Source organism: Oncorhynchus mykiss, chromosome 3 (genome assembly GCF_013265735.2).
Source record: "Oncorhynchus mykiss isolate Arlee chromosome 3, USDA_OmykA_1.1, whole genome shotgun sequence".
NCBI lineage: Eukaryota > Metazoa > Chordata > Actinopteri > Salmoniformes > Salmonidae > Oncorhynchus > Oncorhynchus mykiss.
The window spans coordinates 17,934,112-17,948,045 of record NC_048567.1 but is presented as its reverse complement, the minus strand read 5'-3'; the positions used below and the strand labels follow the sequence as shown (position 1 = coordinate 17,948,045).

The 13,934-nt window shown below is 42.3% G+C and overlaps 2 protein-coding genes across 2 annotated transcripts in view; one reads left to right on the top strand and one right to left on the bottom strand.

Annotated features, from left to right (window-relative positions):
- Window positions 1-609: 609 nt before the first annotated feature.
- On the top strand, window positions 610-7,528 carry LOC110511923 (nucleotide-binding oligomerization domain-containing protein 1). Its single transcript, XM_021592611.2, has 12 exons — window positions 610-1,032; window positions 1,165-1,392; window positions 1,786-1,960; window positions 2,155-3,976; window positions 4,144-4,227; window positions 4,338-4,421; window positions 4,509-4,592; window positions 4,669-4,752; window positions 5,074-5,157; window positions 5,272-5,355; window positions 5,480-5,563; window positions 5,766-7,528. Exons 2-12 carry the CDS (start codon window positions 1,186-1,188, stop codon window positions 5,836-5,838), a joined length of 2,865 nt encoding a protein of 954 aa, XP_021448286.2. The 5' UTR covers window positions 610-1,032; window positions 1,165-1,185; the 3' UTR covers window positions 5,839-7,528.
- Window positions 7,529-10,615: 3,087 nt separating this feature from the next.
- The window catches only part of LOC110511937 (E3 ubiquitin-protein ligase znrf2), a 79,155-nt gene continuing 75,836 nt past the window's right edge, over window positions 10,616-13,934 (bottom strand). The window contains exons 4-5 of the mRNA XM_021592615.2: window positions 13,524-13,606; window positions 10,616-13,202 (exon numbers count right to left, since the gene is read on the bottom strand). Of these exons, the coding sequence (XP_021448290.2) occupies window positions 13,549-13,606 (58 nt within the window). The 3' untranslated portion in view covers window positions 10,616-13,202; window positions 13,524-13,548. The remainder of the gene's footprint in view (window positions 13,203-13,523; window positions 13,607-13,934) is intronic.

Sequence of the window (13,934 nt, the reverse complement as noted above, 5' to 3'; positions counted from 1 at the left end):
CCACCCCTCAGATCAGAAGATTCTGTCCTTCAGGGGCCCATGAAGAAGAACCCCAGGCTGATCTTCTATTTTATTTCACCTTTATTTTATTTAACTAGGCAAGTCAGTTAGGAACAAATTCTTATTTTACAATGACGGATCTAAATGAGAGTAAAGTTTAAACTGGGAATTTCTGAAGCTGTACTTATTTCTACCAAGTGCATTGAACTATAAAATGAATACACCAACACTGACAAACATTTGTATTGGTTCTATTTCATTAAATCAGTGGACAAGACAGTCATCTGTAGGCTATGGGCTATTCATGTTAAATTGGCAACAGTAATGCAACACGATAGATCGGAGGCTTGAGGAAAAAAACGGATTATAAATAAAACACATTTAGTCTCAGTAGCAAGTTGACATACATTTGCTACGATGGGTTTGTGTCACATCACACTGGTAGCTAAATCGTATTTTTTCTTTGGTTACGAGTGAGTAAGTTTACATGCACAGTAATAATTTGATATGAAACTGATTGTGACAATATTATGCAACGGTCATGTAAACACCTTATTTTATTATTTTAATCGGCGAAAGGTGACATCGAAGTAAGCATATGCTGATTAAAACACCTGGTTTTCTAAGCAATATTTCGAATTATTAGGACATGTTTGGGAAATCCTGATTTACCGTGGAGCACTTACAAGTGGCGAAAACCCTGCATAAAAAGAAGCAGACATCAGCATGCCAAAAGCGCGGACGCAATTCGAGGCGAAATTACGCGCATCCGAGGCTGTTTTTGGTTTCACTTCCTCAAAGAACCAGTACTGTGTTCAGTGTTTTTTTTCCCTCCTGACATTGTTTGAGACAATACTAGATTCCTATTCTAACGGTCATAGAGAAACGTTTTGTTATTATCCTGTCGCACGCTATTTAATGGTTTAATAACCAAGACTGGAGTTTGTTTTTGAAGAGAGAGGTAGTTTCCGAGTTTTTCGGCCGCGGACTACGACAGCGCGGATAAGAACAATGTTATCAAAGGTTCTGACGGTATGTATAGGCAGCCCGTATGCGTATACCGTACGCGATAGCCATAGACTACTATAATGTATTTTATCCGTACTGTTGGATCATTTTCTCCTAACTGATTATCTGACTAGAATTACTTCTTACATTTTCCAGTAAATAGAGGCTGCTGAAGCCATGCATATTATGGGCTCCAGTGCAGAAGAAGCCCGTGCTGGACTAACGGGCCATGTGTCCACTGTCCAAATGCTCACCTTGCACCGTGAGCTACTAGTTTCCCAAGTGAAGAGCACGCAGTGCATTCTGGATAACCTCCTACAAAGTGGCTTTCTGTGTATTGAGGATACAGAAATCATCCAGCGCTCAGCCACCAAGACAGACCAGGTAATTTACCATAGGAGTGTTTCAGAGAGGATACATGTCAATTTGGACAACACACATTAAATGACAAAGTACCCATCACAAAGACATGCTCTTTTATTCACAAATAGCTTACTAGGCCCAAACTAAAATTGACTAATTGATTTTAAGATGAGAAAGTATAAAGACAAGACTTGATTTTGCAATGCATTTGGTATGTTGCCAGTATCTTATCTGTGAAAAATCCTGTTTGGCCACATTAATCAAAATGTGGGAAGTAATATTAATTAAATATGAATCACTGGGAAGTACATATGATTGGCATTGTGCAGGTGTGTAAAAGTTACTGTTAGCTGTCAAATTATTATTGAATCACTGTAAAGTAAATATGATTTACTTATGATTGACATGGCGCAGGTGCGTAAAATCCTGGAATTGGTCCAAAGCAAAGGGGAGCAGGCATGTGAATACTTCCTATATATTCTCTACAAAGTTTATGATGCATACATAGACCTCCAACCATGGCTTAAAGAGATCAACTACCAGCCACCAGACTTCATACGGGACATACCAGTGAAGAACACGGACCCTAGTAAGTATGTCAGTAAACTGTATGGTGCTGCACTTCATATGTGTTATTGGAATTTTACTTAACAATAAAAAAATACAGTGCATTGAAAATGTAAGCTATTAGAGAATCACGGGGGAAACTACTGTATATTTTGGCTGAATATCTGTGGTTGAGAATGAGACTCCAGTGTATTCTCCCTACCCCCCTCCTCTCAGTTAGTAGGTACTGTGAGAAGCTGAGGCACGAGCTGGGCCGAGACACACGCTTCATTGCATCCTACACCAAGCGAGAGGAAACCCTGCTGGAGGAGCTCTATACAGACACCCTGATGGAGCTCCTGAATGACCGCAATGAGAGCCTGGGCCACCTGGAGGGTCTGGAGCAGCTCCTGGGAGAGCAGGGTGTCTTTAACCCACAGGCAGAGACGGTGCTCATCACGGGGGACGCTGGGGTGGGCAAGTCCATCCTCCTCCAGAAGCTCCAGAGGCTGTGGTCCAATAGGGAGCTGGAACAGACAGACGCCATGTTCTTCTTCAAGTTCCGCTGTAGGATGTTCAGCACATTCAAGGAGACAGACGAGATCTCACTCAGGGACCTGCTTTTCAAATACAACTGCTACCCCGACCAAGATGCGGACAATGAGGTGTTCAGCTACATCCTCCGCTTCCCCGAAAAGGTTCTCTTTACGTTTGACGGCTATGATGAGATCCAGGCTGATCTGGACCTGGAGAACATGCCTGAGGTGGTTTCTCCAGAGGAGAGGACTCACCCCCTTCTGGTGCTCATTAACCTGCTCTGTGGGAAGCTGCTCAATGGTTCCCGGAAAGTCCTTACTGCTCGGACAGGCACTGAGGTCCAGAGCAGGGTGATCCGGAAGAGGGTGGCGCTGCGTGGGTTCTCTCCGGCCCACCTTCAGACCTACACCAACCTACACTTCAAAGAGCAGGAGCACAGGGACCTGGTCTCAGTCCAGCTGAATGCCAACCCCCACCTCTGTGGCCTCTGCTCCATCCCCCTCTTCTGCTGGATCGTCTTCAAGAGCTTTAAACACCTGAGCTCAGTCTATGACGACTTTGAGTTGCCAGAAGCTTGCGTGACCCTCACTAGCATATTCCTTCTGCTTTCTGAAGTCTTCTTCAGCCGGGGGGCCGCTTCCCCACCGGGCCTCCTGACGAGAAACACCAGGTGCCCCGCTGATACCTTCAGGGCAGGGTTGAGGCCACTGACAGCCTTCTCCAAGCTGGCTCTGCTGGGCATGGAGAGAGGAGTATTTGTGTTCGACCAGGAGGAGGTGACCTCCTGTGGCCTGACTGAGGACGACCTTCAGGTGGGTTTCCTCCGACCGGTCAGCCTCTACGATGCCTGTGGAAACCCTTCTACCTTTGAGTTCTTTCATCTCACCCTACAGTCCTTCTTGGCTGCATTCTCCCTGGTTCTGGACGAACAGGCCAGCGAAGGGAACATCCTCAAGTTCTTCACCGAGTGCAGCAGGAGGGACAACACATCTTGTTTATCGTGTGTCTTCCCCTGCATCGGTGGCTCCTCCAAACCCAGGGGAAAGGACCCGTTCAAGACCAACGAGCATCTCCAGTACGCCAACCTCTTCCTGTGTGGACTGCTGTCTAAGGCCAATGCCGGCCTGCTGGAGCACATGGTTCCTCCAGCGCCACTGAAGAGGAAGCGGGCGGTCCTCAAGTCCTACCTGTCCACCAGCGTGAGGTCCCACCTCCGCGGCTTGCCACTCCACAGCACAGAGCAGGAGGGCAGCAAGGTGCATGTCCTGCCCAACTTCCTGTGGATGCTGCGCTGCATCTTCGAGACAGGAAGTAAAGAGGTGGCCCAGCTGACTGCGAAGGGCATCACAGCTGACTACATCAAGCTGGGCTACTGTAATGTGTTCTCTGGCGACTGCAGTGCCCTCAACTTTGTCCTGCAGCACCGGCGGAAGAGGCTAGGGGTGGACATGGACAACAACAACATCAGTGACTATGGGGTCAAGCAGCTCAGGCCTTCATTCAGTAAAATGACCGTGGTGAGGTGAGGAATTAGCAATACATGCAGATGGAAACAGTATGTATTTTATGCCACTGTTTACATGAAAGGTGCACTTGTTTACAAATAACATAGACAAATAATTTCTTACTGCTATAAAAAAAAATACTAGTAAAACTAACTTTTCATCTAAATTAGTTTTTCCATTTCAGGTTGTGTGTCAATCAGATATCAGACAGCAGCGTTGAAGTATTGGCTGAGGAGCTTATCAAACACAGAGTGGTGGAGGTTTTGGGGTGAGTCAGTGTCTATCAGGGTCAACTTGCCTGTCGAACATTAGTAATCTATTATGCTGTATGACAAATTCATATGATGTGACTGTATTTCTGTTGTCTTGATTTTGCAGACTTTACAATAATCTCATCACGGACATCGGAGCCAAGCTAATTGCTCATATCATTGAGGAATGTCCTAAGTTAAGAGTCGTCAAGTATGTAAATTAGTATGTCCAATCAATTATATAATTACTTGTGTATGAATTAAAATGTTTATTTTTGGCACTTTGATTTGTTCAAAGGGTTGGCAGCAACAAGTTCACCAGTGTGGGTGGCAGGTATCTGGCCAGTGCCATTCAGAAGAGCACATCTATCTTTGACGTGGGGTAAGTGTACTATTACAATATTTATTTATTTATTTATTTAACAGAGTGCATGGGATGGATTGTTCCTGTTTTTCAGAATGTGGGGGAACAGTATTGGTGATGAAGGAGCAAGAGCATTCGCAGTGGCCCTGAGGAATCACCCAAGTCTTACCAACCTCAGGTGAGATGGATGGCAAGATATGTCATCGTTATCACTTCTCTTAATAAGTATGTGGCACTGATTGTGCCATGTATTTCAGTTCTCCCACAACTGCGATTGAGGTCAGAAATAAGGAAGTATAACCCATTGGTGTATCATTTTCCTAACGCACATTCAGCTACAGTATGGGTTACTGAACTCCCTAACTCACAAACACTGAAACTACAGTATCTATTTTACAGTATATCACTCTGCCTCATAGTAATATCATTACCTAAAGTAATACAGTATACTTATGTACTACTAAAAGTAATTATATTTATATGCTCTTCTCTCCCTTAGCCTCTCAGCCAATGGCATCACTTCAGAAGGTGGGAGGCACTTGGCCGAAGCACTAAAATGCAACACTATGCTCAGAATCTTCTGGTAGGACAATCTTATTCATACATCAAATTCCTGTGACAGTATTTGTCTCTGATATTTAATGTGTATTTGTGCTTTGGAGTTAACACAGTTTAAATGTGTGTTGTGGTGTTCTAGGTTGGTGCAAAACGAGTTGTCAGATGATGTAGCACCAGACCTGGCAGAGCTGATCAGATCCAACACGGGTCTCTCTCACCTCTGGTAAGGCAGGCCCGTCTCAACACACTCCCTACAACCAATAACGAAGTTTAGCCTCAGAATTAACCAGAAAGTGAATAAAGGTTAGCTTGTTAACCTAGCGATCCCTCTGGTCCATTCTGCGCAGGTTAATCAATAATCAGCTGACAGTGGATGGAATCAGACAGCTGTCAGAGGCTATCTCCCACAACACATCACTCAAAGAGATCTGGTGAGTGTACGCAATGTAACGCAATGTCGCTCATTTAAAGGCACATTACTCATTTTTTTGTATCAGGTTAATAATAGTATTTGATATATTCCTTAGACCCATTTGTATTTCAAAACATCTTTCACCATTTCCACTTTGTAATGCTTGTGGGTCTTTTATTGTATTGCTGATTATGATGTGCTCTGTCATCACTTACCCACAGTTTGAAAGGAAACCGTCTTTCTGAAGAGGAAGAGAAGCTGTTTGAGGCTGAGGGAAGGCTACGCTTCCACTGAGGAGACAGAACTGAGCTGGAGAGTGTGTAGATTGGTCACGTCTGTTACCGAAACTTAGAAGTTCTTGGTGTGTTTTCTTGCATACTGCATTTTGTAAATATTTGAACATACTGTATTAGCTAGGTGATTCTGGCATATGGGTAAAAGCCTTGACTACTGGCTGTAGGCGAATGAGTGATGCGAGTTTGGAACAATACTGGCTGTATACAAGGATCAGCCAATCGTTCACAAAACAACAGAATGCAGCACGCGACTGAAGAGAGGAGAGACAACCAACCTGCTAGTGACAGCATCAGCACACGACTGAAGAGAGAAGAGACAACCAACCTGCTAATGACAGCATCAGCACGCGACTGAAGAGACAACCAACCTGCTAGTGACAGCATCAGCACGCGACTGAAGAGAGAAGAGACAACCAATCTGCTATGACAGCATCAGCACGCGACTGAAGAGAGAAGAGACAACCAACCTGCTAGTGACAGCATCAGCACGCACGCCCCGGAAAGACCGCGGAGAGTAGAAAGGCAGTTTGTTAGTTACAGCAGCGCATCCCCTGGACGATAAAGAAGAGGCAACGTTAGGTGAGAAGCCTGACCACGGAGATGGGGGTGATAAGGTGATGAAGCGTACTTCATGAGCTGTAACAGAAAAACAGCTGTTATTTGGGAAGTTTGAGGTGAGGGAGAAAGTGTGATGGAACAAGTATTGGCATTGTTAAGTATCTTACTATCTGGATCGAATTCTCCCGTTAGCTAGCCAGAGAAATGTTGAGCAACATTTGCCAACTTAACTGATCAAATAATTGTGTTTATGGTGTGAAAATTAGCTGGCTACTAAAGTCAGACAACATCAGATGAGCTAACGTTAGTAACGTTCACCTAACCAATTCGCTATAATACTAACTCGTATACGACTCCTTGCCGTTCAAGTTATAACGCGTTTGTTGCTTACTGGACCCTGGCAATCTGTGTGAAATGTTGACTAGCTAACGAACAAACTACTATCTGTGAACTAAGGTTTTCCCTCTACAGCATGTGGTTCATTTTCAGAATGAGAGAATTAGGTGAAAATGAGGTGTTGCTTGTTAAACAAGTGCATTCAGCGATCAAGTGTACCTGGGTCTGGCTTAAACTGGATGCCACTATAGAGGTGAAAGGAACACCACACACTTTCCCTATTTCTCACTTTTTCAATACAGTGGATAAAAAGGGGTGTGCCAGGTGTACTCTCTGCCTGAAAGAGATCAATTATGCCAACAAAGGGTATCATGCTCTGCTGGCACATTGTAGAACAGATGTCCACAGGCTTAAAGTGTACACTTGTAATAATGTGCAGTGTAGCCCAAAGATTTAGCTTATGTTGTGTTGAATTTGACAGTAACACTTGTGTGTGAGTGAGGGGGGATTATTAACATTTTTACTCAGTGAACATTATTTTTGCAAGTGTGTAACCTTGTGCACTTGATCAATGTCTACTATAGTGGCCACTATAATAGAGTGAAAATAGAATGCCTGTTTGTTTCATTCTATTTCTACGTGAAGATGTTTTTTTTATTTTTTAAAGTGCATTATTTAGCTGTGTGTGTGAGGTCACAAGTGTTCTATTATAAAGGCTGTCATGGCTAACTGCAATATTGTATTGTTTTTTCCCAAGACTTGTTGTTTGCAGTAAAGTCTAGGCAATAAATTACATTGAATTGCTTTCTTTAAATTTTGTAGCCGTGAGTTAGGTTCACATTAACCACTTTATATTTTACACACAGAGACTGATAATGTAAATCATATTATTTGTTGTTTAATTAGTTGCATGTTTCAGTGCAAAAAATTGAGTCATCTTTTTCGGCCCTCACCAGTTTGCATCCCTGATCTATGCACAGCTACTTCACCCCTACCTACATTTACAAATGACCTCTAACGTGTACCCCCGCACACTGACTTGGTATCGGTACCCCTTGTATAAAGCCTCTTGTGTTACTTTATTTTTTTTATTTTTTACTTTAGTTGGCAAATATTTTCTTAACTCTTCTTGAACTGCATTGTTGGTTAAGGGCTTGTAAGTAAGCATTTCACAGTAAGGTCTACACTTGTTGTATTCGGGTCATGTGACAAATACAGTTTGATTTGATTTGAAACTGCTTTTGTCGACTAAAGGAAATACTTTACTGGTGCTGAATTGCAGTATTGAATTTCTCCTGCACCACAACAGAGCCCAGTGTAAATAAGCTGAATTTTATGCGGTGCCTGCAATTAACTGGAGATTAGGCCACTGCTCTCAAACCTCCCTTATCAACTCTCTGCCTCATTCCCTTATTCTTGTATTTTGGCCAGCACTGTATCTGTATGACACATACAGACATTCATGTTATGGTCAGTTTGTGGTATATGGTGACTAATGAATATAGGTTAGCAGGCGATGACAAGGAACAAACAAATAGAGGAAGACAGGACATTACACAACTTCCATATACACTACCGGTCAAACGTTTTAGAACACCTACTCATTCAAGGGTTTTGTCAATTGTACCGCAGAAATGGAACCTAAATCACAGAGGATAGATGTTGTGGTAGCAGCTGCAGAGAAGTAACTGGGTGTATGAGATTTTACTGCAACCCCCCCCACCCCCAAAGAGATATATATATATATTTATACACACAGTACCAGTCAAAAGTTTGGACACCTACTCATTCAAGGGTTTTTCTTTATTTTTACATTATTTTCCATATTGTATAATAATAGTGAAGACATCAAAACTATAGAATCATGTAGTAACAAAAAGTGTTAAACAAATCAAAATATATTTTTTATTTGAGATTCTTCAAAGTAGCCACCCTTTTCCTTCGATGACAGCTTTGCACACGCTTGACATTCTTTCAACCAGCTTCATGAGGTAGTCACCTAGAATACATTTCAATTAACAGGTGTGCCTTCTTAAAAGTAAATTTGTGGAATTTCTATCCTTCTTAATGCATTTGAGCCAATCAGTTGTGTTGTGACAAGTTAGGGAGGTATACAGAACATATCCCTATTTGGTAAAAGACCAAGTCTATATTATGGCAAGAACAGCTCAAATAAGCAAAGAGAAACGACAGTCCATCATTACTTTAAGACATGAAGGTCAGTCAATACGTAAAATGTAAAGAACTTTTAAAGTTTCATCAAGTGCAGTCGCAAAAACCATCAAGCGCTATGATGAAACTGGCTCTCATGAGGACTGCCACAAGAATTGTCCTTTCAACAGGACAATGACCCAACAGGCAGTGTAAGGGCTATTTTACCAAGAAGGAGAGTGATGGGGTGCTGCATCAGATGACCTGGCTTCCACAATCCCCCTACCTCAACCCAAATTGAGATGGTTTGGGATGAGTCGGACCGCAGAGGGAAGGAAAAGCAGCCAACAAGTGCTCATCTTATGTGGGATCTCCTTCAAAACTGTTGGAAAAGCATTCCAGGTGAAGCTGGTTGAGAGAATGCCAAGAGTGTGCAAAGCTGTCATCAAGGCAAAAGGTGGCTATTTGAAGAATCACAAATATAAAATGTTGTTTGATTTGTTTAAAACTTTTTTGGTTACTACATGATATGTGTTATTTCATATTTTTGATGTCTTCACTATTATTCTACAATGTAGAAAATAGTACAAATAAAGAAAAAGCCTTGAATGAGTAGGTGTTCTAAAATTTTGGACCGGTAATGTAACTTTTCAATGACTGTTGAGAAAGCTTCTGCCATAATGCATTGAAAGTGAAACACTCATCCACCAGTAAGTCACACTTGTACAATTAAAAGAATGTGCTCCAAAAATTTTGCTCATTTAATTTCAAATTCTGTACATATTTTTACATAAATGGAATGTTATAACATACTGTATGTCTAAAAAGTTTCTAAAATAACATTTCTAGGTATGTACTGTCGGCCTGTCTCTGAAGTACCTTGGGAGGTATAACCCAAATAAAAATAGTTTCCTTCACCTCTCAACTATTACATGAATGCCCTACTACACCTCCACCTTCATTCAAGCAAGCTCATCCCCAACTAATAATCATCTACAGTATGTTCGCTGTCATGGTATATTATAGTATCATGAACGGAACATCAACCTGATGACATATGTGTGTTCTCTAACATCTCACATTCATATATGTTGACTGTTTTAAACACTGCTTCTTCACAAGTCCATCCATATGGTGCTTTTCAACACGTAGATTTGGATAGACATCGATCCGATTGGATTGATATGGGCTCAAATTGGCAACTGTAGCATAAGCAGCAAAACCAAAACATTTACACAAAATGACCATATAACCCCCCTCCTTTACCACTGGCCTGACATCCAAACTGAATTCTCTACAGTAAAAACATAACGAAATCAGTTTAGGTGCTAGGCTGCCTCCCCACTCGCCCCCCAAAGAAACTCAAACATCCAAAATAAAAGACTAACAAAACTGAAATGGGGGTCAAATGTGATTTAAAACTGATTCTAGCTACAGTAGATCATATAAGGCTGTTCTGGTAGGCTAGCTAGGGAGGATCCTCGTGCTACACACATACCCATGACAATAAGGGCATATTGTACACATACAGTAGTATGCTTCAACAATCGTGAGCCATTCGACAGCATTTCAATACACTTACAGTACAGTAGCCATGGGACAAACCATGCGGTTAGACCAGACATTCTAGTTTCAGACCAGATATTCTAGTTTCAGACCAGATATTCTAGTTTCAGACCAGATATTCTAGTTTCTCCCTCACTGATGTGCAATGAGGATAAACTCCCATCTGGATTTAGATTAAACTTTATTAGCTATAGTACATGATGACAAATGGGGAAACAGTCCATTTGGGTGGGGGATTTTTATTGTCCCAATTCCAAAGTGCTTTATGCCTCACTGTAGTTCTTGAAAAATAAATTGTTAGCAGCATGTTATAAAGGCATGATGATGGCACTTTTGGAGAAACCACAGTTAATATGGTGTAACTGACCCAGTAGCCATGGTAACACTATCTTTAGTATATCCATACCATAACACCCAGATCCCCTATTAATGCTCTTTGTTAATTTGTCTGACTGGTTTGAATTGGGCAACCAATATAAATACTATTGATCTTATTCCTTGATATGTCATAATAATATACTATAATCTAAAATCCCTAAACTGTGGAGATGAAAAACTTCCACAATGATTGTGAAAAGCATAGCCAATAAAGCCTTTTGTCTATCAGTTTCTTACTCTGCCCTTATTCGCAACCCAATGGTGAAGATGGAGGTCTACTATACTTGTGTACTCGTTAGCAGCACATCCTGGGAAAGCTCTCAAAACATTAAAGAGAACAACAGCAAGGCCTTGTTTAAATATTACAACACAGGGTTGCTGGAAGCTGAAATGTATTAGATAGGAAATGTGCAAAACCTTCAAACACGTTGACAAAGTTTCAGGGGATCCAACATTCTAATGATAACTTTTTTGAAGACATCAGTCTTCCCCTTATTCTGATTGGCTTTGAAATGGAGCTCCACCAATCGTCTACTTCCTGCCCCGCCCTCTCACCTCTACTGTGATAGATTGAATGGTAGATGATTATGATTGGGTAAAAAGTGTGCTAGCTCAGGCAGCTATTTGAAACAGCACTGAAATGGACAAACATGAATAGAAGACATAGTTATTCATGTCATTCTCTTTGCATTAAGGCCCGACTTAGTTTCACTACAACTCACACATACATACACAGATATGCAATTACACCATTATGTCAAAACCTGCACACTTAAAATAAAATCATTTGCATAATAATAACTGCTAAGTCTCATGATGATAAATAAAGATTAAAAGTCAAAGTGAGTGAGTGAGAGAAGAGGATGGGTGTGTGAACCCTGTAGAAGGCTAGAGTATATACACCACATAATGTCAACGGGCCCCTGGGGGAGGGGGATATCTGATCTGGGGTCAGCACATTGTAGCCTGGATCCCAACTGAAATGCTCCTCTTTACAATTGCCAAACTGAAGATGTACAGTAAAACACAGTGAAACACAGTAATTCAGTTGGGAATCAGGCTAAGCACAGAGGGCCTCATGTCCCAGTCAGACAGCTATTGCTGCTACAAAAACTAAGATTAACGTTCTCACTCCAGAGAAGTGCCTGCTGGGAGTTGTAGTTGCCACTAGCCGAGCCACACGCTTCTGGTAGCACAGTCCAGTTCACGTCTTGTTGCTACCACAGAGGCATTGAAGGGTTGTGAGTTAGATAGCTAGTCAGGGGAAAGGAGAGCGTGAGAAACAGAGGGTGGGACAGCATATAGCAGGGCACTTCTAATTTCAGTGTGGCTAGCAGCTAGCAGCATGTCCCAGTGGAGTAAAGGTTAGAGTTAAGCAGAGTTTCACATTCAGCTGAGTCTGGCTCTCTGCTGGGTCTCTCTCCGTCTGTCGTCATCCAGTCAACAACACACAGGGAGAAGGGCTAGGGAGGGAGGATTTAATATAGACAGATACCTGACCTCCTGCCCTCTGTCCCCCACCTACCATTCACACTGTTCTGTTGTCCTGACTCTGCCTTGGTAGGCCAGGATCCGAAGGTGAAGGCACTGGTAGACAGAGTTGGTGAGGATGGGGAAAGAGTGGGAGAGGGGGATGAGAACTGACTTCCCCCTCTCCCCTCAGCTTGCTCCCCGAAATGTCCAGGTGTACAATCACTCAGACCAAACAGATGGGAGGAGACCTGAATCTGCTGCCCAATAACACAGGAGGAGGGAATTCCAAGTCACAGTAGCCCTGGAGCTCAGCCAATCACAGCAGCACAATCACTGAGGCACGGCCAATGGGATGGAATGCAAAATGTCTGTGGGTGGCATATACAGCCGTTCCATTGATGCAGCAGAGAGTGAGAGGGCGTGTTGAGAGCAACAGATTTTCCTGATTGGATAGTTGTGCAAAAGAGGTGGTGTCTTCCCTCAACATCAGGCTGTCGGATAAGCATGCTGTCTGTCTGTCTGTCTGTCTGTCTGTCTGTCTGTCTGTCTTTGAGGACAAAGCAGAGGTTGGTTGTATTTGTGAGTGTGCATTTGTGAGTTTGTGTCTGTCTGGTCTTGTCTTGGAGCAAACTGTGTGTGTGAAGATAAAGAGATAGATCAGCATTAAATGTAGTTTCCCTGAAAATTGCTTTTAATGAGATTTGGCACACTGCGGTACTTGACTGGTTTGAGTGGAGGTGTTGAGGGCTGTTGAGACATACTGGAGGTGGTGGGGGTAGAGGGGTAGGGTCAGGGGTCAGTTCTGTACTGGCCACAGAGTCACAGGGAAGGGGATGGGATTCACATTGAGGACTGTTGTTATTGGAACAGATCACTCTTCTTATCGAGGAAGTAAGAAACCTGCAGCGAGGGAAAACAACAGAAATCTGAATAAACTGATGTGATGCTGAAACAGAACAATAGAAAGAAAGAACTCGACTGAACTAAAGGGTATAATACTGTATCAGATTTTTCCTGTTTTGTGTCAATACAGTACTGCATTTCCGTTTGGGGAATTCTACGGCAGAAACCTTTAAGTTTCCCACAGAATATTAAAGTGACTTATCACAATAATGCATCAACATCAACAACACCCAGGAAATGTGGAATTTACCTGCGGAGAAAATACATATTAATATAGAATTTACCTGTGAAGAAAATACATATTAATATATAATTTACCTGTGGAGAAAAGTAGCGAGGCCCTTTAGTCTGAGGGATGTTCTGGACACGATCTGTTCACCTCAAACCACTCGTCAATACAGCTGACAGAGAGAGAACAGGAGACACAGTCAGGGAGAACATAGCACATACTACATACAGTGCATTCGGGAAAGTATTCAGACCCCCTTTTCCCCCCAAAACGATTCCACGTTACAGCCTTATTCTAAAATGGATTAAAAAATGTTTTTCTTCATCAATCTACACACAATAACCCATAATGACAAAGTGGAAACAGGTTTTTAGGGATAGGCATCCCGCTAGCGGGACACCAGTCGACAACATCTGGTGAAATTGGAGTGCGCACAATTCAAATAAATAATCCTAATATTAAACATTCATGAACATACAAGTATCTTATATAATTTAAAA